Below are 27,748 nucleotides of genomic sequence, written 5' to 3' on the forward strand. Positions count from 1 at the left end.
CACATGACCACAGATGTTTCTGCAAAAGCTGCTGCCCACATTCTGCAAGAATACAATGAATCTAACCCCACTAACTGCATGGAGGAAGCCAGAGAAAACCCAACCCAATAAATAAGGATGTGAGTTATTGTCTCTTCACTGAGGATAGACTGACAAGAAACTTTTTTCTCAAACACAGTAAGTACAGGAGATTTTAACAGGTGAAATGTTTAATTTAACGCTTGCAGAGGAACAGAAATCATCAATGAAAATGCTAACTACCTCTATATATGAGCGTCCCACCACGTCTTGAGTCTAAAACTCTACAAAAAAGCTAAAAGTAACAGAAAACGAGTGTCAATGAATTAAATGACCAAAAGAAAATGAGACAAATGAATGATATAAACAGCAACATTAAAAAATTATATCTAAATGAGCTTTCAAGTTATTCTTATTAAAAGAATTGGAAAAGCAGCATGATGGTGCAGTGGTTAGCACATTTTTTAAAAATCTCAAATTTATCACAGTGCAGTCTGACAGCTGGAGGTTCGACTGATCTCACAGGATTCCACTCAACAAACTAGAACACATGGTAAAGCTGTACTCTGCGGAAACACAAATCTAAAATAAATATTGTATTTCCATTTATTTTATCACTCACTGGCCTTTCCATGCTGCTGGATGCACGTTTGAAATTTTTACAAGACACCTTTAAACATCAAAGGTTACTGTCCAGAACCAGAGCACAAACAAACAACCTGAAATGAAAAAAAATCAAAAAGAAATTAATTTCATTGATGAAGCAGGTCTTCTCGGTGTGTGTTCTGTTTTGTGATGTAGTAGCTGCAATGACAGCAATGCAAAAGAGATATAAGAGCAGAAACCAAATGTTTGCACTTCATTCAGTTAGGAAACAGTTTAAAGACTTCTACATAGAAAATGTATTCCTCAGTACTGTTGGGCAAGTTACTTTGAAAAAGTAATTAGCTATAGTTACTTCTTGAAAAAAGTAAGTTATTAACTAAGTTACAATATTATAAAAGTAACTAAATACAAAGAAAAGTAACTATGGTGTTACTTTAGAAAAAAAAGTTTAACCCTCTGAGGTCCAGGGTTGATTTGACCTCTACATTTCACCTTTCAAGAACTATTTATCATGCCTTGTTTGGTATCATTCTTTTCAGCACAAACTCACATCTGAATTTACAGTTATGTTTTCAATAATACAATTGATTAAAAAAATATGTAAATAACCAAAACAAACAACCCCCACCCCCATGAAATCTTTTTTTTTTTTACTGTAACAACAACAAACATTTAACAAATCATTTTCATAACATGAAATGCAAATAGACATTGTACATTTTAAAAACCTATGCAGGAGTTTTGCAAATAAAAAAGTTATATGCAACTATTTACCAAAAAAATGCAGCAAAGACTTTGTTAATAACCATTTTAAACTATTTACAGAACACTCTGCATCAAATAAGATGCCACACAAATTATTTGTGCCACCACGTTATCTTAAATTGGTCATGTAATTGGTTTACCATGACTACTTTATCCTTCCTCAGCCAACCAGTGGGACTTGTGGGACTGTTTCGCCCCACTAGCTCCCAGCAAGATGAACACAGCTTCAACCAACGGTGTGTTGAGAAACTGTAACGTGCCTGCACCGCATTTTCTTCATAGTAACAGTAACAGCAACAGCATTATAACGATAGAAATAGTAATTAGTTAGATTACTAATTACTGAAAAAAGCAATGGTGTTATCCCCATCACTGTTGCTTGGGTAAAGAATTGATAATGCTCTTAAAACATTTTGTAAATGGAATAATTTGTAAAAATGTGCCACTTCCACCTGCTTTTAAAATGAAACTCTAACCATGACCTCCTCACTACCATGCTGTGCTTACCATTAGTTCCCATGCTGACTTATGTTTAACTTTGCACTCAACACAGCTTACTAAACTGTTAATTTTGTTAAAAGAGTACACCTCTATATGTGTATTTTCATGTGACGCAACAAGTGAGCACGATATCTAAATGAATTCCCACAGGTTTTACAATGATATGGTTTCTCACCTGTGTGTATTCTTATGTGCTCTTTTAAATGACTGTTACGCTTGAACATTTTCCCACATGTTTTACAATGATATGGTTTCTCACCTGTGTGACGTTTTGTGTGTATCAAAAACAAGTTTCTAAGTGGAAATGTTTTCCCACATGTTTTACAATAATAAGGTTTCTCACTTGTGTGAACTTTTTTGTGCCTCAATAAGCCATTACTACGTGCAAACATTTTCCCACATATTTCACAGTGATACCGCTTCTCACCTGTGTGCGTGATCATGTGGACAGTTAAACCATTTGTCTGTCTAAAACTTTTCCCACACACTTTGCAAGAATATGGTTTCTCACCTGTGTGGATTCTCATGTGCTGCACTACAGAACCACTACGTACAAACATTTTCCCACATGTTTTACAGGAAAACGGCTTCTCCCCTGTATGGATTCTATAATGTCTTTCCATTTCATAATTATATTTGTAGGCTTTTCCACAAACATCACATTTTAAAGACTTTTTACTTTTGTCAGACTTGCACTGACTGTCTGGCGTAGGTTGGTGTTCTACATTATTGTGACCTTTTTTTTTATTTCTTCGTGATTGTGAATCTTTCTTCCTTCCTCCCTGATATTGTCTCACTGCTACAGCAGAGCTGACACAGTTGAGTTGGTCTCTTGTTGGTTCTGGTTCACTGTGGTCTCTTTTCTCAGCAGCAGTCACCATAAAGGTATGATTCTCCTCCTTTAGTACCAGCTGCTCTCCTTCCTGACTGCTACAGAGTTGCTCCTGTTCCTCTTTAATCTGTGGAGCTTCTGGTTCCTCTTGGTCCAGATTGGAGCTCCTCTCCTGGTTCCAGAGCTGCTGATCAGCGATAACTTCCTCCTCCCTACAGAAATGCTGCTGATCAGCGATAACTTCCTCCTCCTTACAGAAATGCTGCTGTGGGACATCTGGAGGGGAAAAAGGAGACAATTAAAAGAAAGGTGATGTGAAAATAGAAAAATAATCATACTGAGCAAATATACTGCACAAAAAATAAAGGAAGACTTTGAACATGTATCAGATCAAAATGGAAAATTAAATTAAGCTTGATATCTATAGTGCCATGGACTGGGTATGTGTTCGGAATAGAACTGCACGATTAATCGTTGGAAAATCGCGATCTCGATTCATACTTATGTGCGATCTCATTTCCAAATGACAACGATTTAAAAAAATAAAAAATAAAAAGACGACGATTGTACCGCATTTTGATCCGGGACATAATCTGCATGAAAACAAGCGCTCACTCTTCCTGCTCAACAAATGACAAGGGCGGAGCCTTATACCACGTGATACAGAAGCTGTGCTGTGTGATGCTAAAATTAGCAGGAAAACACAACGGAGAGCACGTCAGGGATGACGAGAAAGTGACAGGAGAAAATCCGTCCCGGTCAACCACCCAAACATCAATAACGGGAACCTTATACAGCGCTTCCCTATACCCGTCGAACTCCTGCAGGCACAAAGAAATCACGGAGGCTATCACTTATCACCTGACCAAAGATATGGCTCCCATCAACACTGTGCAAAACGAGGGATTTAGGAAAATGATCAACACCCTAGACAAACGCTACACAGTGCCGTCCCGCAACTATTTTTCTATTGTTGCACTACCTGCTCTGTACACGCAGCGTCGAGCAACGGTAGAGACGGAATTACAAGCAGTACAACATTTTACGGCAACAACAAAACGTGAGACATTTGTTGTTTTTATGTTTATTTATTGTTTTTATGTTCAGTCTCAACTGTTACGAAGTTGATGTGCAGTTAATAAGTACAATAAATATTTATACTGGAAAAGAAAATCGTGAGAGAATCGCGATCTCAATTCTAAGCCAAAAAAAATCGTGATTCTCATTTTATGCAAAATCGTGCAGCCCTAGTTGGGAATGAAAGGATGCCGTGTGGCTGAATTCAAGGACTCCCTAAAAATTTTACTGTAACCACTCAAAATGGTACTCAGTAGTTCAATTGGCCCTATTTGCTTGTAGGGCAGGGGTGTCCAACTCCAGTCCTTGAGAGCTACTGTCCTGCAGCTTTTAGATGCAGCCTTGTTCCAACACAACTGAATCTAATGAATGACTTGTTACCAGGCCTTTGCCAAACTTGATGGCATGCTGAAGAGGTATTCCAACCATTTGATTAAGCTGTGCTGGGGTAGGGATGCATCTAAAAGCTGCAGGATAGTAGCCCTCGAGGACTGGAGTTGGACACCCCTGTTGTAGGGCATGAAATGACAGATGCGTCCAGGGGGATCCCCCCCTAGATCTCGATCTGCCCATCACTGAGCTCCTGGACAGAGTTGTAACCTCGTAGTACCAGATGGAATGAAACATAACATCCCAGATATGAATGGAAATTAAGAAGAATTTAGTGATTCCAACTGATTATTGATAACGCTTAATGTTCCAATTTTGTATCAATTCTGTCTTCGATCCTTATTGCCTCTGCTTTGAGAGTCACCGCTATCATTAAGCAGCACATCAAAGACATTACTTCATACAAATTAATTTGTGCATGTAAGAGGTATTTCTCCTTTGTTGTGATCAGTGCTGGGGTGGTAAATGACAAAAACCCCAAAACAAAACAAAACGTTGCTACACATATTACATGGAGCACTTAAAATTAATTTGAATTAGTACAGTACTGCAGTATTTACTCCTAGAAGAAAGTAACTCATTGTACTAGTCATTACAAAACTTTAATGTTAATGGGGTCAGCTCTCAGCTGCAGCGTCACTCTGGGCTCTTGGCTAGCTTAGCATTAGCATGCTGACTGCACAGGTGCTTGCAGAGTCATAGTTGTGTTAGCAGCCGTTTTGTCCTGGATCCAGTTTCTACTTTACCATCATGTTCTCATCCTTTTGTGCAATAAAAATAAATGTAATGTCCATAATCATGTTGCAGAGTGCGCCGCTATTTCACTCCTCTCACACGCAAACTAAAATCACCTGATTGTAGTGCAAGAACAGTGGGATCAATAACCAGACAGACTAACAATTGAATTACTTGAATTGGATTACCAGGAACCAGTTCTTGAGGACAGCCAGTGCCCAGCAGTCCAGGTCCTTGGATTCCCGTCCGTAACCCACTTTGCTACTTAACTGACCAGATCAATATGCCAGTAGTTTGACTGACCTGATGCTATACTCTGGTTAAAAAGCATTCCTTTACTTTTTCAAGCAGTGCATACTGTTAAAACAAGGCTTAAAAGTAGGAATGTCAGTCAGAAAAACACAGAAAGTTTACACCTCTTGTCAGTGCTGATGATGACTGACATCAGCTGTTGAAAATACGAGAGAAATGCAGAAATGTTGGCTGGATCCTCACAGTTAACAGATAAATCAACTCTCATTAAAAATCAGCTACAAGGAAAAAGGCCACAAATGAATACAGAGAGAATACAGACCCTACTCCACAAGTTAGCCCATGAACAGAGAAAGTCCTGTAAATTCACAGTAACTGCCGTCTCCTTACACACTTATACAGACTGTATATAACTCCAGCCATGTTGATGGATTGCCTATATTGGCTGGAAATATTCATTTCCGGAGGAAAGGACACAGGTAGACGATGCTTACAGGATGTGATGTGACAACACTAATGAAATATTGATGTGTCATATTTGTCCAAGGTGTATTTCATTGTTATGGAAAAAGAGAATATCAAAATCATGATGACCAATTGGAGTGGTGATTTCTATGACTTTGTGTATATAATTTGGAATTTTGTACAAATGTAGGCCAATAAGGAATATATGATATCATTTCATTCTTCAAAGGTTTCTTTGCATGACGCACAAACAGACACAATTGAAAGGTACAAATGTGCATGAAACGAATTCAAACGTGGTGCAGATGTGTGTCACAGGCTGATCTGGCTGTAGGCTGTGGCACGTGGCCAGAGGTGGCGCTGGTTGACTCGAGTCCATGTTAGTGCACAAAGTAAACTGCTCGCTGTAGTTGTGGAGCAAAAACGCTGAAACCGGAGAAATAAAACGATAACGGCGACAAGAGTCTGTCCCGTGAACAACATCGGCGTGGCGTTAATTGTTTGCTGTTTTCGCGATCGCGTCGCACATGAGGACATAACCAAGTGGTACATAAGTACATTTTTCTTACTTAAGTCTCCAAAAAGTCCTCACAATCAGAAACGTTGTTAGCAGAGCTGCTCTGGGCAGCGTTATGGCATAATAATTTTAAGGGAGAATAAAAAGTCGACACACATATCTCATTCCTGACGGAGGACTCTACCACTACACTTCTCCAGTCCATTCACAGAGTCGTTGCATGGTAAGACATGGATAGAGAGTGGGCGGAGCCTTTTACCGTCATTTTATTACGACGCAAAGTACAAACACCTGTGGACACACAATCCAACACCTCCACTTATACACAGGTTGGGGAAAAACAATCCTCCGAAAAAACATCTTATATTCCAAACACAAATACAGAGAATTTTTCTAACTTAGACTTTGAAACTGGTTTCGTCATCTGTTCATTTTCACACTCTTTCACATCCGTGATATAATCACTCAAATAATCAGGTCTCTTTCTGATTCTGGATGGATAACGTGTAGCTCCAGCATCTACTTTATCATCAGTTTTAACCTCGGACTCAGTTTGACTGCTTTCACTACCATCTGGAATATCCTCATCCTTCGTCTGTTTGGGTTCACCATCTTTTCTGGATTCATAAACCTCATCTTCATACATCTGATCACTCTGTGTTTGTTGATCCATTGTCGCGGGATTTAGTATTTTTATCAATCTGTGCTTTTCAACCTTCCCGGTTTTTGGGAAATAGATCAAATATGCTGGACTATTTTTGTCATATCCCAAGAAAACACCTTTGTCGCATCTTGGATCCAGCTTTCCCCTATTTTGTTTATAAGCATAGCACAATGATCCAAATTTTTTCATTCTAGAAAGATCAGGTCTTTTTCCAGTTAACATCTTATACGCTGTCTGACCTGTGCGTTTGTTAAAACATCGGTTCCGAATCACTCCCGCGGTTTGTACTGCATATGGCCATAAAGACTTTGGCAATTCGCTCTCAACTAACATGCATCTCGCCATGTCAAAAAGTGTACGCCAGTTCCTCTCTGCTGTTCCGTTTTGATGAGGCGAATATGGCGCCGAAGTTTCCTGCCTAATGCCGTGTCTACTTAATAAATCTCTGAACTGTCTGCTTGTAAATTCAGTTCCATTATCAGAACGAATGCACTTGATTTTCCCATATGACGCCACCTCTGCAATGAATCTTTCAGTTGCTTGAGTTGTATCACTTTTGCTTTTCAGATTATATACAAATGTTGCACCTGAATAATCATCAACAAACGACAAAACATACTTAAACCCTTCTTTAGAGTTTGGCGTAATCGGACCAGCTAAATCCGTATGTACCAACTCTAATGCTGCCCTGGCCTTTTCATCTGGTTCTCGGTTCCTAGTTTGAGTAAACTTCCCTTGTATACAGGCTTCACATTGCATATTTTTGTTGATTTTACCCTTAATTTCCATTCCATCAACGACATTTTGCAGATTTTGAACATCCTCATAATTACAGTGTCCTAGAATTTCATGCCACGTTTGCATATCAAAACATCCATTACATTTCTCTTCAAACTCTTGCACAGTGTTTATAAAGAACAGTCTCTCGTGTTCATATATAGGGAATTTTGTTCCATCAACATGTTTAAGAAAACTGTCCCCGTGTTTGAAAACCACAGTGGCTCCGTTACTAGTAGCTGCTTTTACTGACAAAATGTCCTGTGGAAACGATGGAATGTAGAGTGCTTGTTTCAATGTTACCTTGTGACTGCGTCCTTTACTGTCAATCATACTTATCTCAGCATCTCCTCGCCGCTTTGCAGCTCCTCTGCTCCGCCTTCCGTCAGCCAACTCTACACAATGAGCCTCGGGTCGAAATGTGTCATCAAAAGTCTTAAAACTCTCGATCTTCGTAAAGATATGTGACGTCGCTCCCGTATCCACCAGTAGCTGGTTATTCAGCATCTCTTGGCCGCCGTCCGGGACCCTCTGGGGTTCGGAGCCCGTCCTGAACGCGTAGTCCTTCTCCACAACCCCTCTCGCTTCATCCCGTCTTAGCTTCCTTCTACAGGTCGCATCTTTGTGTGTACTACTCCGGCAAAAACTGCACCATACTCTGGATCGGCACGTTCTTGCAGTGTGTCCCTTTAGTCCACATTTAAAACACACAATCTCATTATTCTTTGATCTTCGGTCATCTGCTCGCCATGAAGTAGAATCCTGGTCTAATTGCACTTTTGTCCTCATTACGTTGTCATCAGTTACAGCCGCACGCATTCTCTCGGTTTCTTCATAACTTCTGAGTTTTACTTTAAACTCTGAAAATGTGATTTTTGCTTCGCTCTGTGTAACGTGCACAATCAGGGGTTTAAACCTCTCTGGTAGACCTCTCATTATCATTGCAATCAGAAGTCCATCAGTTAATGACTCACCCGCATTTTTTAACGCTGTGATAATTGCTTCTGCTCGGATAATATAGTCCGTCACACTTTCATTCTTTTCATTTGTGAGAGAAGTAAGTTCGGTGTACAGACTTATGATCCTTGGCTTGCCCACTCCTGAATAATGACCTCTCAAAATATTTAGGGCTTTCCGTCCGTCATCAACTGCATCTCTCATAACTAACGATAAACTTTTGTCATCCAGAAATTGTATCAACTCTGCATATGCTTCTGCATTTTTGTCATCATCTTCACCATCGGCTTCTTCATCACCCTCAGCCTTTAAGATGACATCTTTCAAACCTTGTAGTCTGAGATGACCAAGGAACTTCGTTTCCCATATCTCATATTTCCTTTCATCTCCATCAAACTGCAAACGGGAATATCGACTGCCCGACTCTGCCGTGCGTCTGCTCATGATGCACAAAAACGCTTACTCACTCAATCGTGCCAAACTTTTAACACCTGCCGGTAACCTGCGGCTTTCCAGGAAACGCTGCCCTTCCTTTGGCAGTTACAGGATCTCTAGGATCTCTTTACTGCTGCTCTGGGCCCATAACCTGTTAGCAGAGCTGCTCTGGGCAGCGTTATGGCACGATAATCTTAAGGGAGAATAAAAAGTCGACACACATATCTCATTCCTGACGGAGGACTCTACCACTACACTTCTCCAGTCCATTCACAGAGTCGTTGCATGGCAAGACATGGATAGGAAGTGGGCGGAGCCTTTTACCGTCATTTTATTACGACGCAAAGTACAAACACCTGTGGACACACAATCCAACAAACGTCCCGCAGAGCTGTGATCAGGATGCTCCCTCAGAGGGACACTCACCTGTCCTGTGCAGCTTGATTTGGGGTTTCCAGGTGATATCCAGCAGTCTGCGCTGACGGTCGATCTCTTCCTCGTACTGGACGATCGTTTTTTCAAACTCCAAGAATATTTGTTCAGCAGCAGCAGTTAGTCGCTCGTTGATGAACTCTCTCAGATACTGAACTGAAGGCATCGTTGCTGCCGCAGCTCACACACTCAGCTCACACACTCAGCTCACACACGTGGGACGGTAATGACGCCTTTGTTTGTTTACTTCCGCCTGTGTCACGCGGTGAGGTTCCGGCAGTACACGAGTGTTGCCTTTTAGTTCCTTTAACATCTCAGTTTGTTGCAGTAAATGAATAAATGATTGTGAGCAGCAAGGCTGCAGTGAGAAGAGAAAACAGATCCATGAATGACTGAAGCTCCATGCAGGATGTGGAATAAAAACAAAGGAAGTTATTTTGACTGTTTAGCTTTCAGTGCTGACTTTCATTTAATTTTTAATACACAACTGAACAAATCCATCATACTCATACAAAAATATCAAAGACAAAAGAGCAGAAACTGCAGCAGCTTATTTTTCGGCTGCTGTATCAGATAAAAGGAGCAAAATCTCCTTCATCTGTGTCACTGCGTTAGTTTTCAGGTCTTTCAAATCTGACTCAGTTTTCTCAGTGTTATATTTATTATTACACAAACTGTAAATGTTTATTTTTTACAGATTTACATAAATGTAACGTTTTATTTTCAAAGTGGAGCCCAGACGTGAGTGTTTAGTGGATGTTCTTTGGCTCAGACACCACAGAGAGAAGAACCAGATGCTCTGTGTGAACAAAGTTGAAGCAGGAAAACTTTAAAGAGCAGCATCACATCACATGAGAGCAAAAGCAGCTCCTCCTCCTGACTGTAGAAACCTGTCTGACTCCAGCTGTGAACATCAGACCACTCACAGCTCATAACTCCAAAGACATGTTGCTGCACCTCTTTTTGCTTCTATCTCACATTATAGGTGAGTTTAAGAACAGGGATTAAAGTTTAGTTGAAGCTGCTGCATTAAGCAGATATACAGACTGCATTTCACTACTTTTCTTCTTTCTTTTTCCAGGACTAACAGCTGGAGACTCAATCACTCCTCAACAACCTGAAGTCACTGAAACAGAAGGAGAATCTGTCACACTCACATGTAGCTATGAGACAGGTTACAGAAATATTTACCTTCACTGGTACAGACATGATTCTGACCTTCAGGCTCCTCAGTTTATTCTCAGGAAAGGAGCAAAAGGAAACTCGGGTGAATATAGTATTTAGTATTTAGTATTTATTTATTTATTGTCATTGTCAAGAACAATGAAATTGCGTTTGGGGCTTCCATACAACCCAAAAAAAAAGAAGAAAATAATAAATACCCCTTAAAACCCAAGTGTACATATTTAACCCAGTGTGACTCCAATGCAATAAGACAATCCTTAGCAATAATGTTCGTAGAAATTCAGACAAAGACCTGAGAAACATGACAAAATACAACAATGCAACCCATTCAATATTATTGTACTGTGAGATATGATATCAGATATGATCGTTATTAATATATTCCTGATAAACGTTATAAAACCCAAACAACACCTACATCAACTAATCTGACCATAGCAGCCCTAACCCTGGCAGACACAGCTCTCTACTACTGTGCTCTACAAACACAGTGATACAAAGTGTAGAAGAGGCTGTACAAAAACCTGAACACAGATATCTGACTACTCTTCAAAGAGGAGGGAAGTGGTATTCAAAGCACAGCTTCATATCAGATGGATTCTGCTAATTCCTGTTTTATCAGAGTCACTGTGGTTACAGCTGCTAATGAAACACTGTGGGAGGATTCACATGAGCAGCAAATCCACATCAACCACAAACCAACTGCAGGAACGTTCAAATGTGATGTTTGACGTTTAGAGTTTTATTGTCATATGCAGATAAACAGTGTAGCCACATTTACCTATAAGGAAATTCTTTGGCTCATGCTCGTCAGCTTTACATGAACATATAGAAGTGTGCAAAGGAGAAAATAACAATTACAATAATAATGATTAGAAGAAGAATAACAAAATACTAAAATATTAAATATTTAGAGAATTTAAGACAATTTTTGGTATTTAGAGTTTGCACCGAAATCGTTGCAATGAGCATTTAAATGTGTAATGTTGTGTCCAGAATGTCAGCAGTTCAAAAGCCTGATGGCTTGTGGGTAGAAACTGTGTCTGCTAGTGCGGGTCTGGATGCTCCTGAACCGCCTGTCGGACGGCAGGAGTGTGAAAAGTCTGTGGCTGGGATCAGAGAGGATCCGCTGCGTCTTCCTCATGCAGCGCCGTTTGTACAGATCCTGCATTGCTGGTGATGCACTGTGCTGATCTCACCACCCTCTGCAGAGCTTTGGGGTCAGGAGTGTTACAGCTGCCGTACCAGGTGGTGGTGCAAACAGTCAGAATACTTTCAATGGTGCTTCTGTAGAAGTTTGTAAGTATTCTGGGGTTCATGCTGAATCTTCTCAGGCGCCGCAGAGAGAAGAGCTGCTGTCTTGCTGCTTTTGTGATCACATCAACATGGTGTGACCAGCTCAGATCCTCGCTGATGTTGATGCTTAGGATGATGCCTTTTCATATTACCTTATTGTTCTTTCAAAATAAAGTTCTTCCAAAGAGTGCTGCACATCTTCACACAGATTTAAATTCCACCTTCAGTCGAGCTCCATCCTGGTTTGACCTGCTTTGGTCGAACTGTGCGGTGAAGAACTGAAACTGAACCTTCAGCAAACACTCCTCTGAGGCAGGAATAATCGCACTGACTGGCCTGAAAATGTTTCTGACTCCACCCACTGATGCTGAACTCAACCAATGAGATGATTTCTGTCTGCAGAAGCACAGCCAGCCTGACGTTGAGGAGAAGGACTGCAGCAGAGAGGCTGCTTAGTTTCTTCATTCTGCTGTCTGACTAACCCAACAACTAAAGACATGCTGCTTTACCTCATTTTACTTCTCTCTCATATCAGAGGTGAGTGTTAGACAAGAGAAGAAATTTGTTAGAATGGTCAGAAGATCGTTTCTGCTGCCGTTTGTTAGCTTGTAAAAACACCTGATATTCTACATGTAATTCTACTCTCTAAAGCTGCTGATTGTTCTCCTTTAGTCTGTTACGGCCCTAGCAGGGCCCTGGCAGGGCCTCCTCCTGAAGGTGCCTGTGTGGGCGTGTCCCACCACCTCTTCTGCCTGAGGTGCCACCTTTCCCTGTAACACAGCTGACTCACATCAGTAATTAAAAGTATTTAAGCCCAGGGAAAGGTGAGCTCTGGGCCAGAGTGCCATTTTGTGTGGTGTTTGCAGCTAGTGAGCTGTGTGTGTTTTGTGGTGTTTGCAGCTAGTGAGCTGTGTGTTTTGTGGTGTTTGCAGCTAGTGAGCTGTGTGTGTTTTGTGGTGTTTGCAGCTAGTGAGCTGTGTGTTTTGTGGTGTTTGCAGCTAGTGAGCTGTGTTTGTGGTTTCCAGCTAGTGAGCTGCGCTTTCCTTTTGACTTTGCTTTATTGACCAACGCCTGAGTTTTGTTTGTTTTTCTTAAATGGTGATAGCGGCTTGTCCGTCTCTCTTAGTTGAGCTACTTTAATAAAACTCTTTAATTTAACCCTTTTGCCTCCTTGACTCCTTTTTCTGACCTGGACACCTTTTGTTACTTCCCCCTCACCGCCTAGACCCCTCAGGGGAACGTAACAAGTGGGGGCTCGTCCGGGATCGTTGAAAAGGGAGTTTTGAGTTGGAATTGGTTTTTGATTATCTTTTTTTTTTTTTTTTTTTCGCCTTTAGAGGTTCAACTTCCCAGTTTAGTTAGGTGAGTGTCCAGCTGAGCTTCGTTTTAAGTTCTTCCTTTGGGCACTCTTTTGTTATTTTGCCTTTTTTATTTTCGGAGTAATCCTGGGCGGGGATTAGTTCCCTGTTGGGGGTAGGCAATTCAGGGCTCCGGTCGCTGAAGTTCTGCCTTTCAAGTTGCCTCGAGCCCAGCACGCTCCAGAAGATAGGTAGGTAAAGTTTGTTGTGCTTAGGAACTGGGTAGGTTGTATTTGTTAATGTGTGTGTGTGTAGCAAAAGGTAAGTTGGTCAAGAAGAGTAAGTTGTTCGGTTACCATTAATTGTTGGCTAGCCTGTGAGAACTGGCACAGGTGTGTGTGGTGGTTTTCTTCAGGCTGAAATGGCGTTCCAGTTGAATCAGCTGGAGCTGACGAGCACTGGGCCTACATCTGTTGGTGAACAGGTGTCTAGAAGCTCGTTTGTGGGCAATAACATCCACCTGGTTCCCGTTTTCTGTGAATCCAGTGTTGAGAGCTTCTTCAGTGTATTTGAAAGCATAGCAACTGCATTACAGTGGCCTGAAGACGTGTGGGGGGTGATGTTGCTGTGTAAATTCACAGGTAAGGCTCAGGAAGTTTGCTCTGGTCTGTCTATGCAGGACAGCCTAGTTTATGAAAAGATTAAAAGTGCTGTCCTCCAAGCCTATGAACTTGTGCCTGAGGCCTATAGGCAGAACTTTCGAGGTTTGGAGTTGGCACAGGGTCAGTGCTACCTTGACTTTGCTCGGGAGAAGGCAAAGCTTTTTGGTAGGTGGTGCTCTGCAAGCCAGGTTAAAAGTTTGGGGTCGTTACGTGAGCTCATGCTTGTGGAGGATTTTAAAAACTCTGTTCCTGAGTGTATTGCTCTTTATTTAAGTGAACAGAGGGTTTCCACTTTACAGCAGGCTGCCATACTGGCAGATGAGTTTACCCTAACTCATAAAACAAATGCTGTAGAATGTGACATCCCTTCTCACTACAATACATCTTGGAGAGCTAGGAGGGAGCCAGCTAACGAGGCTGAAAAAGTGGTGGTTTCAAGTTCCAAAGCAAAACTGTGTTTCTTCTGCCACAAGCCTGGCCATGTGGTTGCTGATTGTGTGAAACTGGCACTTAAGCGGAAAGCGTATCGAAAGGGAAGAAGGCCTGATTTGAAAACAGTCACTCATGGTTCTCAAACTAACAAGGTTGTCAGGCCCAGCAAAGGACCACACTTGGGGCATAGTTGTTTAAGGGGCTCCTGTGGTCAGTGTAAGGGATCAATTAACTCTGAGCGGCCGCTGGTTGACAATTTCCCAGGTCCCCAAAATGACCTGCAGGGGGACAGGCTGTGTATAAAACCACCAGTAAGACCCGCAACCCTGGCTAACAAACATGCCTGTACCGGTGACTTGAGGAATCGTCTGCAAAGTGTTGCAGAAAGGTCTTCTGACTGCCTGTGTTCTCCACATGTGATGGCTCAAAAAAGCCCTAGCCATCACATGAGACATTGTTTTGAGGGTCTGGGGCCACCTTCAGTAAGTATTTTGAACCCATTGAGATGGGGTTGGCAGCTTCCGCTGACAATGCCTAACCGTTGCTATGGGGTTTGGTAGGTGGAAAACCTGCAATTTGGTGATGCAATGGTTACGGACTTGATTAATCATTTTGGTTATCGAGATAATTTGACAAACCACGGGTTTGTATTTATGGGAGGGGGTGTTACGGCCCTGGCAGGGCCTCCTCCTGAAGGTGCCTGTGTGGGCGTGTCCCACCACCTCTTCTGCCTGAGGTGCCACCTTTCCCTGTAACACAGCTGACTCACATCAGTAATTAAAAGTATTTAAGCCCAGGGAAAGGTGAGCTCTGGGCCAGAGTGCCATTTTGTGTGGTGTTTGCAGCTAGTGAGCTGTGTGTGTTTTGTGGTGTTTGCAGCTAGTGAGCTGTGTGTGTTTTGTGGTGTTTGCAGCTAGTGAGGTCTAGGCGGTGAGGGGGAAGTAACAAAAGGTGTCCAGGTCAGAAAAAGGAGTCAAGGAGGCAAAAGGGTTAAATTAAAGAGTTTTATTAAAGTAGCTCAACTAAGAGAGACGGACAAGCCGCTATCACCATTTAAGAAAAACAAACAAAACTCAGGCGTTGGTCAATAAAGCAAAGTCAAAAGGAAAGCGCAGCTCACTAGCTGGAAACCACAAACACAGCTCACTAGCTGCAATCACCACAAAACACAGACAGCTCACTAGCTGCAAACACCACAAAACACACACAGCTCACTAGCTGCAAACACCACAAAACACACACAGCTCACTAGCTGCAAACACCACAAAACACACACAGCTCACTAGCTGCAAACACCACACAAAATGGCACTCTGGCCCAGAGCTCACCTTTCCCTGGGCTTAAATACTTTTAATTACTGATGTGAGTCAGCTGTGTTACAGGGAAAGGTGGCACCTCAGGCAGAAGAGGTGGTGGGACACGCCCACACAGGCACCTTCAGGAGGAGGCCCTGCTAGGGCCGTAACATAGTCAATCATGTTTATTGATCCATCTCTTCCTCTGCATGTTCTGTTCTTCCTCAGAGTGTAAAGGAGAAGACAAAGTGATCCAGGAACAAGGAGATGTCATTGCTGCTGAAGGAGACACAGTTACACTTGGATGTAACTTTGAAACATCTGCTTCATATTCATATTTGTTCTGGTACAAACAAGAAGTAAATGACTTTCCAAAGTATGTTTTACAGCGTGGAACTACTGGAACAGCAGATAACGCTCAGGAGTTCCCAAAAGACAGATTTGATGCCGAAGTCGACAAGAAAGAAAATTCAGCTCCTCTGAAGATCCAGAAGCTTCAGCTGTCTGACTCTGCTGTGTACTACTGTGCTCTGCGGCCCACAGTGACAGGAAACAGCAAAACTCTGCACAAAAACCTTTGGAGCAAAGACAACAGAATACTCCACAACATCCACTAGAGGGAGCCACACACTGTTAAACCTCTGATTCTTGTGTCATTGGACTGATGACAAAGACAACAGAGAAATGAAGCAGTAAAGATCAGAGACAGAGACAGAGCTGCTGTGGAAGCACAAAACTGTTTGATTGGCTGAGCTATTAAACTGGCCCCGCCCACTGAACCTGAGCTCATCCAATGACATTATTTGTTGGTCATTGTGCTGCAGTGGAAGAACATTGTTCATGTGCTGTCTGTCTGGCTTTAATAACTCCAAAGACATGTTGCTGCACCTCTTTTTGCTTCTATCTCACATTATAGGTGAGTTTAAGAACAGGGATTAAAGTTTAGTTGAAGCTGCTGCATTAAGCAGATATACAGACTGCATTTCACTACTTTTCTTCTTTCTTTTTCCAGGACTAACAGCTGGAGACTCAATCACTCCTCAACAACCTGAAGTCACTGAAACAGAAGGAGAATCTGTCAAACTCACATGTAGCTATGAGACAGATGCAGGTGGTGCTTTACTTTACTGGTACAGACATGATTCTGACCTTCAGGCTCCTCAGTTTATACTCTGGAAAAGAGGAAAGGGGGGGACATCTGAATATATCCCTGATAATCGATATAAATCAGAAGCATCACCAACATCAACTAATCTGACCATAGCAGCCCTAACCCTGGCAGACACAGCTCTCTACTACTGTGCTCTACAAACACAGTGATACAAAGTGTAGAAGAGGCTGTACAAAAACCTGAACACAGATATCTGACTACTCTTCAAAGAGGAGGGAAGTGGTATTCAAAGCACAGCTTCATATCAGATGGATTCTGCTAATTCCTGTTTTATCAGAGTCACTGTGGTTACAGCTGCTAATGAAACACTGTGGGAGGATTCACATGAGCAGCAAATCCACATCAACCACAAACCAACTGTAGGCTGACCAACCTAAAACAACACAAAATAATGTGTATATTAATTATTTCATTTTAAGGCTGGCTGGGTGTGGTCTTGCCCCTTGGCTGCAGAGGAGGGGTGGTGCAGCAGGTTCAGAGGCAGTGCCAGGGGAGGCAGCTATCATTAACTGCCTCATCATGCCTTCACTGTTTTTGCAATAGTCTGCTAGCAGTTAGGGAGAGAGCTGAGACTCTGCAAAGATTAAGTGGAAGCAGACAAACAAATCCACTGCAATGAATTGTATGTGTTGTACATATTGTAAATAAAATGATGCTCATTAACAGCATGGACTGTGTGCTGTGCTGAGAGTTGTAACACACAATGAGTCGAGGAACCATTCAGACTGTTTCACTAACTTGGGAGTAGCGAGAAAGACAATAACCAAGAAATTCATGAACAAATGTTCAAAAGGAAACAGGAATCAGTGACTCATCCTTGATTTTAATGCTTTTCAATCTACAGCGCACCGCCATTAGTAACAAAGCTTCCACTGTGGCTGACCTAAAACATTTAAACCCTACAGAGCTGGACAATAAAATCACATTGCTCCATCTTAGGAATCATAAAGTTTCTCAGTAATATTAAACCCGATTCTTTGATCCCCATGATAGAACAGAGAAGACCCGACTCAGAGTGGTCAAAACATTTATAATTCTTTATTCAATCATCTTCTGGAAGAGAGAGCCCTGCACAGCCCAAAGCCAGCTGCAGAATCTCTAACATTAGAAGGTCAAGATGAGTCTCATATGCATGTTATTTTAGTACTTCAGACGTCACACACAGTTTCAACACAAACAACTCCTACTTAGTTCCTTTGTGTCTTACTTCCTGTGCAGCTTGCAATAACTTCCCTTTTCTGAGGTCTGTTGCCAGGGCAACCTGTCACCCTTCATCTGAACTTAGATTCACTCGGTCTGCTCCTCATATACTGCAAAAACATGCAGTTTCCTGTCAGCCTGTGACCTAGTCAAGTCTGGGCCTCTCATAAAACAATCTAATCAGCAAATGAGCATTAAGAATATATATTTATTTCTTAACAGTAACAATGAAAAAAGATGATCTGATTTTATGTTTGGCTCAGGATGCAAATGGAAATCCAGCTGAGTGGACTCCAGCAGCACATTTAAAAACATTCCTGTTATAAAAGTGAAAATGAGAAAGTTACAGGAGTCTAATGTGGCCTCGAGAAGAGAGAAACACGCTGAAGGGTTGGAAATGGCTCCGATTCTGCAAGTAGAATAGGCAGGAAGACAAAGTCTGCAGCCCATCAGACCTGTTCCGGTAACAAAGTCAGAAACCCCAACCCCTGCAGCTCCTGCCTTTGCCTTTTTAGTCCTTATGAAATCTCAGCGACAGGCCAGAAGTTCTGACTTTATAAGTCATATTTGTTTCAGTGTGCACATTTGTAAATTCAATATACAGCTGGAGAGGTCAGACTGATCTCACAGTGTAACAAACTGGAAGACCAGCCAAAGGTTGTTTGACTCTGAAGCTTTATAACGTTGTACATGTTTTTTCAGCCTCGCCTTCCAGACACCGTTTTCTCTAGAAAGACTCCGACTTCTGACCTCAGGGGCAGACGATGAATGAAGATCAACACAGCCAGGCTTCCTGTGTGTAAACTGACCTAACAAAAAGTAAAATCAGGCAGAGAAAACAGTTTTACGACAGTCGACGTGAACTTTTTATTTAAGCCGGGCTTTCTGCTTCCGACTCTGAGCCTGCTCACTTCTTCCAAAGTGTGAGTATAACCTACTCCATCAGACATGAACAGATGACGATAAAGTGATTTTAAAAATCTATAAAGAACATAGAAATGTAAGTTAAACAGAACACGACGTAAAGATATGATAAAAGGTTAACGCAGCAAAAAACTAGTGCATTGAGCAGTAAAATAAACATTTTAATGTGATAATTATTTTCTCTTTGAGTGTGCGCTCAGCTCTCATTAGAGCTCTGAACTGGACCCATGAAACATTAAAGCTTACAGTCCCAAAGCCTGACAAAAGATTTGCTTCAGTCTGTAGCAAAGTGAAATTCATTTTATTGTTTTTGTGTTTTTGTAATAGCTACAATTCAATCTGTGTAAAAGAGACTTAGCAGCAGATTAGAATCAAGTACAACAACATACTTTACATTTGCTGCATTATTAAATTACACATACGGGGGTCACATTCTGGCCACTTTTAAACTGAACCTCCGAACATTACCCGCTTTCGACCAGTTTATTTATATGTTCAGTGTAAGTTACCATGGTGATTTAGCCAGGTAAAAACTGGCCAGGTAAAGACTTTAGAGACACAAACATGTGGTTTCAGCTCAAAGCAGCTCACTAAGCCAATAATCTTGGTTGAGGATACACTTCTCTCTGTGAGTTTTCATGTTTTACAGCATGTGTGTTTTTGTGTTCCTGTCATGTTGGGGTCAAATCTGACAGATTTACAACTTAAAGCACTCATAAATATTGTGTTTTACATACAATTGCCTTATGCTAATTTAAGAGCTGTGAAAACAGACCGGTCAATTCTGACTGGGAACACTAAAGGAAAGGGGGCGGGACTCTGGAGGATTAAAGCTACTTCTGAATATTTTTCCATGTTTTATGAGATGGTTTCAAACCTGCATGAACTCTCATGTGCTTGAATAAAGAACTACTATATCCAAACACTTTCCCACATGTTTTACAATGATATGGTTTCTCACCTGTGTGACTTCTTGAGTGTTTTAGTAGATCCCTATTATATGCAAACATTTTCCCACATGTTGGACAAGAACAACACTTTTCACCTGTGTGAGTCATTATGTGCTCTGTTAAGTGAGAGCTACGTTTGAACATCTTCCCACATATTGTACAAGAAAATGGCTTACCACCTGTGTGGGTTCTTATGTGCTTTGACAAAGAATTATTACATCTGAACATTTTCCCACACATCTTACAAGCAAACGGCCTCTCACCTGTGTGCATCCTGTAATGGATTTTAATTTGATAATTAAACTCAAAGGTTTTTCCACAAACATCACATTTTAGAGACTTTTTACATTTAGCAGAGTTACACCGACTCCCTGATGCAGTGGGGCTTTCTTTATTTTTGTGATTTTTATTTCTTTTTCTACTTGATCTTGAATTCTTGCCTCCTTCCTGATCCTGACTCTCAGCTCCAGCAGAGCTGGGAGAGGGGAGCTGCTCCCCGTCTCCTCCTGGTTCACTGTGGTCTCTTTCCTCAGCAGCAGTCACCATGAAGGTATCCGTCTCCTCCTTCAGTCCCAGCTGCTCTCCCTCCTGACTGCTGCACAGTTCCTCCTGTTCCTCTTTAATCTGTGGAGGTTCTGGTTCCTCCTGCTCCACACTGGAGCTCCTCTCCTGGTTCCAGAGCTGCTGCTCAGGGAGAACCTCCTCCTCACAGACAGGCTGCTGTGGGACGTCTGGAGGAACTGAAGGAGACAAAAAAAGAAAAAAGAAAAGTAATGTGACAACAGAAAAACATATCTGAGCAAATATACCGTCAAAATAAGGCTCTACAGTGAGAACATGTTCCTCAGAAAGTTGCCACCTCTCGTCAGTGCTGACAATCACTCACGTCTGCTTTTGAAACCACTGGAGAAATGGATGCTGTTCGCACAATCCTCACAGTTAAAGAAAATTCAGCTACAAGGAGAAAGACCACAAATGAAGGCTGCAACAGAGAATACACATCCTACTGTAGAGTTAAGCTCACCATTAGACCAATAAGACCAATAAGGGTCAAGTGAGGTTAGGTAATACATTTACTGTAGTGAGCTGCTAAATCAAACCAAGAACTGACACACAGGCACTCAGATGTTGCGTGTACAGAGTTGAGAGACAGAGGGAGGGGCGGGAAGCTTGCAGAGTATTAAGAGGCTGTGATTTGGAAATAACTGACTGTAAAGCGCTATACAAATGCATTTTGTTCCTCCAGGAGACGATCATCCTGAACAAATGATTACAGCAAACAGTCATAGTTGGATTATAAAGTAAAAGGAGGACAGATTCTGATGTTTGTGACCTGTTAATACAGACTTTTGCTGATTTCAATTTTCTTTCTAAAAACTATCACTGATAACATATACAAGGAGAAATCTCTGTGAAGGTTCTCAGTCATTCAGGTCATCGTAGTCAAAGGAGCTTGCAAAGAAAAGCGTCTGGACTTCTTTAAGTTGCTTGAAGACGTTTCACCTCTCATCCGAGAAGCTTCTTCAGTTCTAAGGTCAAATGGTGGAGAGTCCCAGATATAAACCTAGTGGGAGTTTCCCCCCACAGAGGGACAAAAGGACCCCCTGATGATCCTCTAATCGCCTGAGCCAAGGTGTGAAACTGGGTGTGGGTCCCAATCAGCCAGGGTTTCGGGTGAGCTCATTGTGAAACCTGGCCCCACCCTATCATGTGATTTCCTGAGGTCAGATGGCCCAGGATGTGAGTGGGCGTTAAGGCGTCTGGGGAGGGATCTCAAAACTGATTATAGATGGCAGACAGTTGGTGTCGTAAGCCCCGCCCTCTGTTCAAAGATGGTCGCTCACAGTGGACATAGATGCTTCTTTCACTCCTCTTTCAAACCATCTGTCCTCTCTGTCCAAACTGTGAACGTTGGCATCTTCGAAAGAGTGACCTTTGACTAGGGCTGGGCGATATATCGAGTTTTTAAAAATATCGATATATTTTCATACGAGATATAAGATGTGACAATATCGTTTATATCGATATAGTCTATGTTACGTTATAATTATACTTGTGGAGCCGCAGGTTTGCCTCTCTTTCGTCCACTTTTGTCTCTACGCAACGTTACTCGGCCTCGCCTCTCCTTCACTGAACACAACTCCCCCTCCCCCATAGCTTCACCTGCAGGCAATAACAAGATGAAAGCGGAAAATCTCCGTTAGCGAGTTACCGTGCGTGGGGCTGGACGGCGTCAACGTGTTAGCGAGCTAACCGCGCTAACGACATGCAGCCAGGAGGAGCTGCACGGCCTAAAATCCTTTCATTTTCTCAAAAATCGACAGCGCGCCTTATGTATGAATTCTGGTTGTTCTTACTGACCGCGAACCGATTTTATGTGGTACACAGCGCTCAGCAATCTGTCAAAAAATGTTTTAATATGACTTTGCTAAGCTACGGCGCTGCACCGCTTGATGGATTGTCGGAGGATTACGGCTACAGAGGAGGAGCCTCGCGGAGTGATACGTACCGTGTGTGTATAAGGACCATAAATGGCACCTGTTCAGAGACGTGGTGCAGCTGTGAAATCTGTCTCTTTGTTATTACGCTCAGCGTCTTTTAGTTTACATTTTGACTGCACAATTGTGAGCTTTTTGTTATGCACAAAAACAACATTGTTTTCTTTTATTTATGGACCACGATTATTTATTAAATGCTGATAATTAATTTTTGAGTAATTTCTTCATGTACATCTACGCTGTATGTAAATAAAAGTGCCCGTGTGACATCTGGGACACAGTGTGACTAAGAACTCTCTTTTTGTTCTTAACTTATGGCTTAAAAAATAAATATCGAGATATATATCTTATATCGCCATCCAGCTAAAAAATATCGAGATATGAGTTTTGGGTCATATCGCCCAGCCCTACCTTTGACCTTTAGATGCAGATGGACTGCTGAGTCTTGTCCTGTGGAGGTGGCTCTTCTATGTTGTGCCATGCGCTTGTGAAGTGGCTGTTTGGTCTCTCCAATGTAGAGGTCTGGGCATTCCTTGCTGCACTGTACAGCATACACCACATTGTTAAGACAATGGGGTGTATTGTCAAAAACTGGTTCACCCAAAAGACAAAACTCCTAAACACAGACTTAACAATGTGGTGTATGCTGTACAGTGCAGCGAGGAATGCCCAGAAATTGAACTTGCAAATTTGAATGTCACACAGCTGCAGACCACAAGATAAACTAGATCTACGCTCATGGGTGGGACGATTGACTGACTGGACAAGATTAACAGAGTCAATAAGATTCAGGAAGTCTCTAACCAGAGGTTTTTGGTAGCAGCAAACATGAATATTAAAATTCCCAAGGATTAAAACGCTGTCAAATCTTGGTAAGATCCCCGATAAAAATACAAAGTCTTGAATAAAATCTTCGTTAAACTTCGGTGTAAGATAAGCAAGTGCACACAGCACAGGCGAATGCAGATCCAACAGAAATAATTGTTGTTCAAAGCTGCCATAAATGAGCGGTGAGCTGTCGTCATTTAAAAGTTTTTTAAAAACAGTTGCATAAAACCTCCGCCACGACCACTTTCCCGCAGGGAGTTGAAAAACTGGCAGCTAGAGGGAATGAGTTCAGAGGAAGCGCTTAACTCACCTGTCATGGTCCTGTCACATCACATCAACACCATGGTGAAAAAGGCCCGACAGCGTCTCTACCACCTCAGACGCTTGAGAGACTTCCAACTGCCCTCCAAGGTGCTCAGGAACTTTTACTCGTGCACCATAGAGAGCATCCTGACGGGAAACATCTCAACCTGGTTCGGGAACAGCACCATGCAGGACAGACGAGCTCTACAGAGGGTTGTGCGGTCAGCTGAGCGCACCATCCGCTCCGAGCTCCCTGACCTGCACTCAATCTACAGCAGGCGGTGCTGGACCAAGGCCAGGAAGATGGTGAAGGACCTCAGCCATCCCAACAACAGACTGTTCTCTCTGTTCTCTCGGCACAAGAGACCCTGTGCCGAGGGTCAAGAAAGTGATTCCGCTCCCTGAAGACCAACACAGAGAGACTGAGGAGGAGCTTCTTCCCGCAGGCGATACGGTCTCTCGGTCACACCACCACACAGTACTGACCCACACATATGGTTTTTACACACACACTGGACATTCTGGACATTTGTTTACACTAGTGGCCACTGCACAACTACACTGCCTGGTCATCTAATCAAATCACTCACTTAGTCACAGGTCACTTAAATAAATCACTTTTAAGCATATTTAGGGGCGACCGTGGCTCAGGGGGTTGGGAAGCGTGTCTATAACCGGAAGGTCGCCAGTTTGCTCCCCAGCTCTTTCTGTCCTGGTCGTTGTGTCCTTGGGCAAGACACTTCACCTACCGCCTACTGGTGGTGGTCAGAGGGGCCGATGGCGCGATATGGCAGCCTCGCTTCTGTCAGTCTGCCCCAGGGCAGCTGTGGCTACACCTGCAGCTGCCTCCACCAGTGTGTGAATGCGAGAGTGAATGAATAGTGGCATTGTAAAGCGCTTTGGGTGCCTTGAAAAGCGCTGTATAAATCCAATCCATTATTATTATTATATTTGCACTACACAAGACACTTAAATATGTGGATTGCACAACGCTGGACATTACATTTCTTTCATTACTTGTACTGCTGCTCTTATTGTTCTATTTTATTTTATTCTTTCCTAGTTAAATTTACCCTTCATTTTAATTTTCAGATTTATTTCCTATCCTATTCAGTCTTTTAATTTAGGTCACAAGCAGATGTCTAAGCATTTCACTGCATATCGTACTGTGTATGTGACAAATAAAATTTGAATTTATTTATAGAAATACAAACAAACTACAGGTACTTCCATTATTTTACAGCATGTGTATAATGTCAGTTAAAATAACAGGACATACCGAGGCTGCCGGCTCCGAGCTCTGGCTAGCTTTAGCTTTAGCCACTTTGCCTTTGTTAGATTCTTTAAAATGTCCATATTTTGCTGATTAATGGAGATTTAAGCATCAGATCAAGTTTGTTGCTACCAGTTTCCTTTAGGTCCTCCCGTGGTTTACTTTGGCGATGGTTGTGTCTTCACTCACAGTGAAGACCTTCCATGGTACCAGCATGAAATTATCTGAAATGTCTTGGTATGTTGAAGAAATAAAAGTTCCTTTGACTGGAACTAAAGGGCAAAACCCAACTCCCGAAAAACAACCTCCTTCACCAGAGTTACACAATGCAGTTAGGTGAGTCCAGTTTCCCTGCCAACCCTGGAAACGCCTCATCAAGCCCAAAGGGGGAGGACACACACACACACACACACACACACACACACACACACACACACACACACACACACACACACACACACACACACACACACACAAACAAACAAGCAACTCTCATAGTGTGAGCTAATAATTGTCAGGTGGTGTAATCAAATAAAATATTAATTAAAATCACAAAATAATCGTTTTTTTTGTACTCTCTACAATACTTTATGCATTTATATTTGTATTTTTCTGTGTTTACATACTACATTGAAGAATAAAAACAGAAATATTTACCGTTAGAACACAATTATTACAATTTCCAAAAAACAATCAAACAGAAAATAATGTGATCTGCACTGCAGACAATCAAAGGGACGTTATTTATTTTATGGCCTGAACCACCTGACAGTTTTGTGGTGCTGAATAGAAAAATGGGGACGAAATAGTAAACTGAAGAAAATTCTAAAGATGTTAAAAGAGAAACAGCCTGCAGATAAATCACCAAACACATTTTATTATTGCAGCTCATATTATGTTTCCAACACTTTCCAATTAAACACTGTTTTACTTCATCATCATCATCATCATCATCATCTCTAGCTTTCTCAATCATTGGTCGTTATTATCATCATTATGATTATTATTACAACAACTACTAATTATTAATCTCTGGCTCTCTTCCACAGCTGTCTTTGTCCTGTTTTCCTCCCCTCACTCCCACATGGCCGCCCCTCCCTGAGCCTGGTTCTGCTGGAGGTCTCTTCCTGTTAAAAGGTTGGTTTTCTGTCCCACTGTCACCAAAGCGCTTACTCAAATTGCGTCATATGATTGCTGGGGTTTCCTTGTATTACTGCAGGACCCTTACTTTACAATATAAAGTGGCTTGAGGCGGCTATTTTGAGTTGGTGCTATATAAATCAGGTTGAATAAAATGCTTAAATCCGGCCTGATTTCAAACAGGAAGAGAGGGACTGAGCGGGGAGGAAACGGCCCTGGACCGAGTCCAACCCTGACTCTTCCGGGGGCTTTTCGGCACATGGGCCCCCCTCTGAACCAGACTCACAAATCTCCTGATCCTAACTTTGTTTCACTAAATAATCAGGAGAGAAATCCAGGCTGATTTCAGCGCCTGCTGTTTGAATGCAGCGCAGCGCAGTCCTGTCCTCTGTTTGCTCTTTGTTAGCTCACATCTCCAAAAAGTCCTCACAATCAGAAACGTCCCGCAGAGCTGTGATCAGGATCCTCCCTCAGAGGGACACTCACCTGTCCTGTGCAGCTTGATTTGGGGTTTCCAGGTGATATCCAGCAGTCTGCGCTGACGGTCGATCTCTTCCTCGTACTGGACGATCGTTTTTTCAAACTCCAAGAATATTTGTTCAGCAGCAGCAGTTAGTCGCTCGTTGATGAACTCTCTCAGATACTGAACTGAAGGCATCGTTGCTGCCGCAGCTCACACACGCAGCTCACACACTCAGCTCACACAACAACACAACAGTCCCTGTGCTCAGGCACATACACGTGGAAAGCTAACGGTATTAGCGCCTTTCCTTTGTTTTCTTCCGCCTGGTGTCACGTGGTGAGCTTCCGGCAGAGCACACGTGTTGCCTTTAGTTCCTATGTGTACATTTTTAAACTCACCGTTGCAGTAAATGAACAGATTCTAAGCAGCAAGGCTACAGTGCGAAGAGAAAACAGATCCATCAAAAACAAATTATCCTTTTGCCATAAGCATTGTTGCATTGTGTGAAACTAAAACCGGTGAGCATTAGTTTGGTGATGAGAGAGCTCAGAGGAGAACAATCAGACAGGTTGGAGCTGACAGAAAGAACAGCTGTGAACATCAGTCTTATCCAGGGACTCTTCAACATGTGCATTGAAGGAGAGGTAGATCAAACTACCAACGGATAGATTTCACTTTATAGACTTCCTGCTGCAAGATCTCCAAGCAAAGCAGAGCAGCAGAAAGACGTGCTGAGTGTGAAGCTGTCAGCAGGGGGAATAACACAGGGCTGTGAATGAGTCCTGTCACTGTGATCAGGCTCCTCCTTCTAATCCACCAACTTAGTGTTGATGAAGACTAAACAGAGAGATCACAGCTTCTTTATACTTGCTGTAGCTCACAGTTACTCTACACTGCAGATATGACGCCTCTGTTCATCTCAGTGCTGCTGGCTGCTATGTGCCTCGGTATGAACACAACTCTGTTTCTTTGATATCAACATTGACGTGATTCTTTAACAGCACACTGATACTGTTTGTTGGTGTTTTACAGAATGCAGAGCACAAAAAGACAACGTGCTGCAAGAAAAAGGAGAAGAGACTGCTGCTGCAGGAGGCACAGTGACACTTGGCTGTCAGTATGAGAGCAGTGGAACAAGTAATTATCTCTTCTGGTACAAACAGGATGGAAACAACAGCCCCAAATTCATCCTGAGCCGTGTTAGTGGGGATCAAGGAAACATAGCAGAGGAGTTCAAGGAGAGATTTTCATCCACACTGGATTCCAGCATCAGATCAGTTCCTCTGAAGATCCAGAAGCTTCAGCTGTCTGACTCTGCTGTGTACTACTGTGCTCTGCAGCCCACAGTGACAGGAAACAGCAAAACTCTGTACAAAAACCTTTGGAGCAAAGACAACAGAATACTCC

General features: G+C 42.3%; 1 protein-coding gene across 2 annotated transcripts; it reads right to left on the bottom strand.

Annotated features, from left to right (window-relative positions):
• Positions 1-191: 191 nt before the first annotated feature.
• LOC146647348 (uncharacterized) lies at positions 192-27,395 on the bottom strand. Of its 2 annotated transcripts, none has more exons than XM_085389019.1 (4): positions 26,365-27,395; positions 20,184-20,567; positions 2,964-2,998; positions 192-2,927 (listed from the first exon to the last, which is right to left on the bottom strand). In XM_085389019.1, the coding sequence occupies exons 1-4, from the start codon at positions 26,534-26,536 to the stop codon at positions 1,980-1,982; spliced, it is 1,539 nt and encodes a 512-aa protein (XP_085245145.1). In that variant the 5' UTR covers positions 26,537-27,395; the 3' UTR covers positions 192-1,979. The 2 variants fall into 2 exon arrangements, with proteins under 2 accessions (XP_085245145.1, XP_085245144.1); XM_085389018.1 differs by adding an exon at positions 9,418-9,498 and having other exon boundaries at positions 192-2,998; positions 20,265-20,567; positions 26,365-27,389.
• Between the last annotated feature and the right edge of the window lie 353 nt (positions 27,396-27,748).

The sequence above is a fragment of the Rhamphochromis longiceps genome, linkage group LG18 (assembly GCF_057381845.1).
Source record: "Rhamphochromis longiceps isolate RC_006_pf linkage group LG18, R_longiceps_female_GT1.1, whole genome shotgun sequence".
NCBI classification, from domain to species: Eukaryota; Metazoa; Chordata; class Actinopteri; order Cichliformes; family Cichlidae; genus Rhamphochromis; species Rhamphochromis longiceps.

Coding starts and splice junctions, on each gene's coding strand:
- LOC146647348 (XM_085389018.1), bottom strand. CDS start 26,536: ATGCCTTCAGTTCAGTATCTGAGAGAGTTCATCAACGAGCGACTAACT. Junction 20,568..26,364: donor AATCAAGCTGCACAGGACAG/GTGAGTGTCCCT, acceptor CAGTTCCTCCAG/ACGTCCCACAGCAGCCTGTC. Junction 9,499..20,264: donor GGAAGGAGGCAAGAATTCAA/GATCAAGTAGAA, acceptor AAAAAACGATCG/TCCAGTACGAGGAAGAGATC.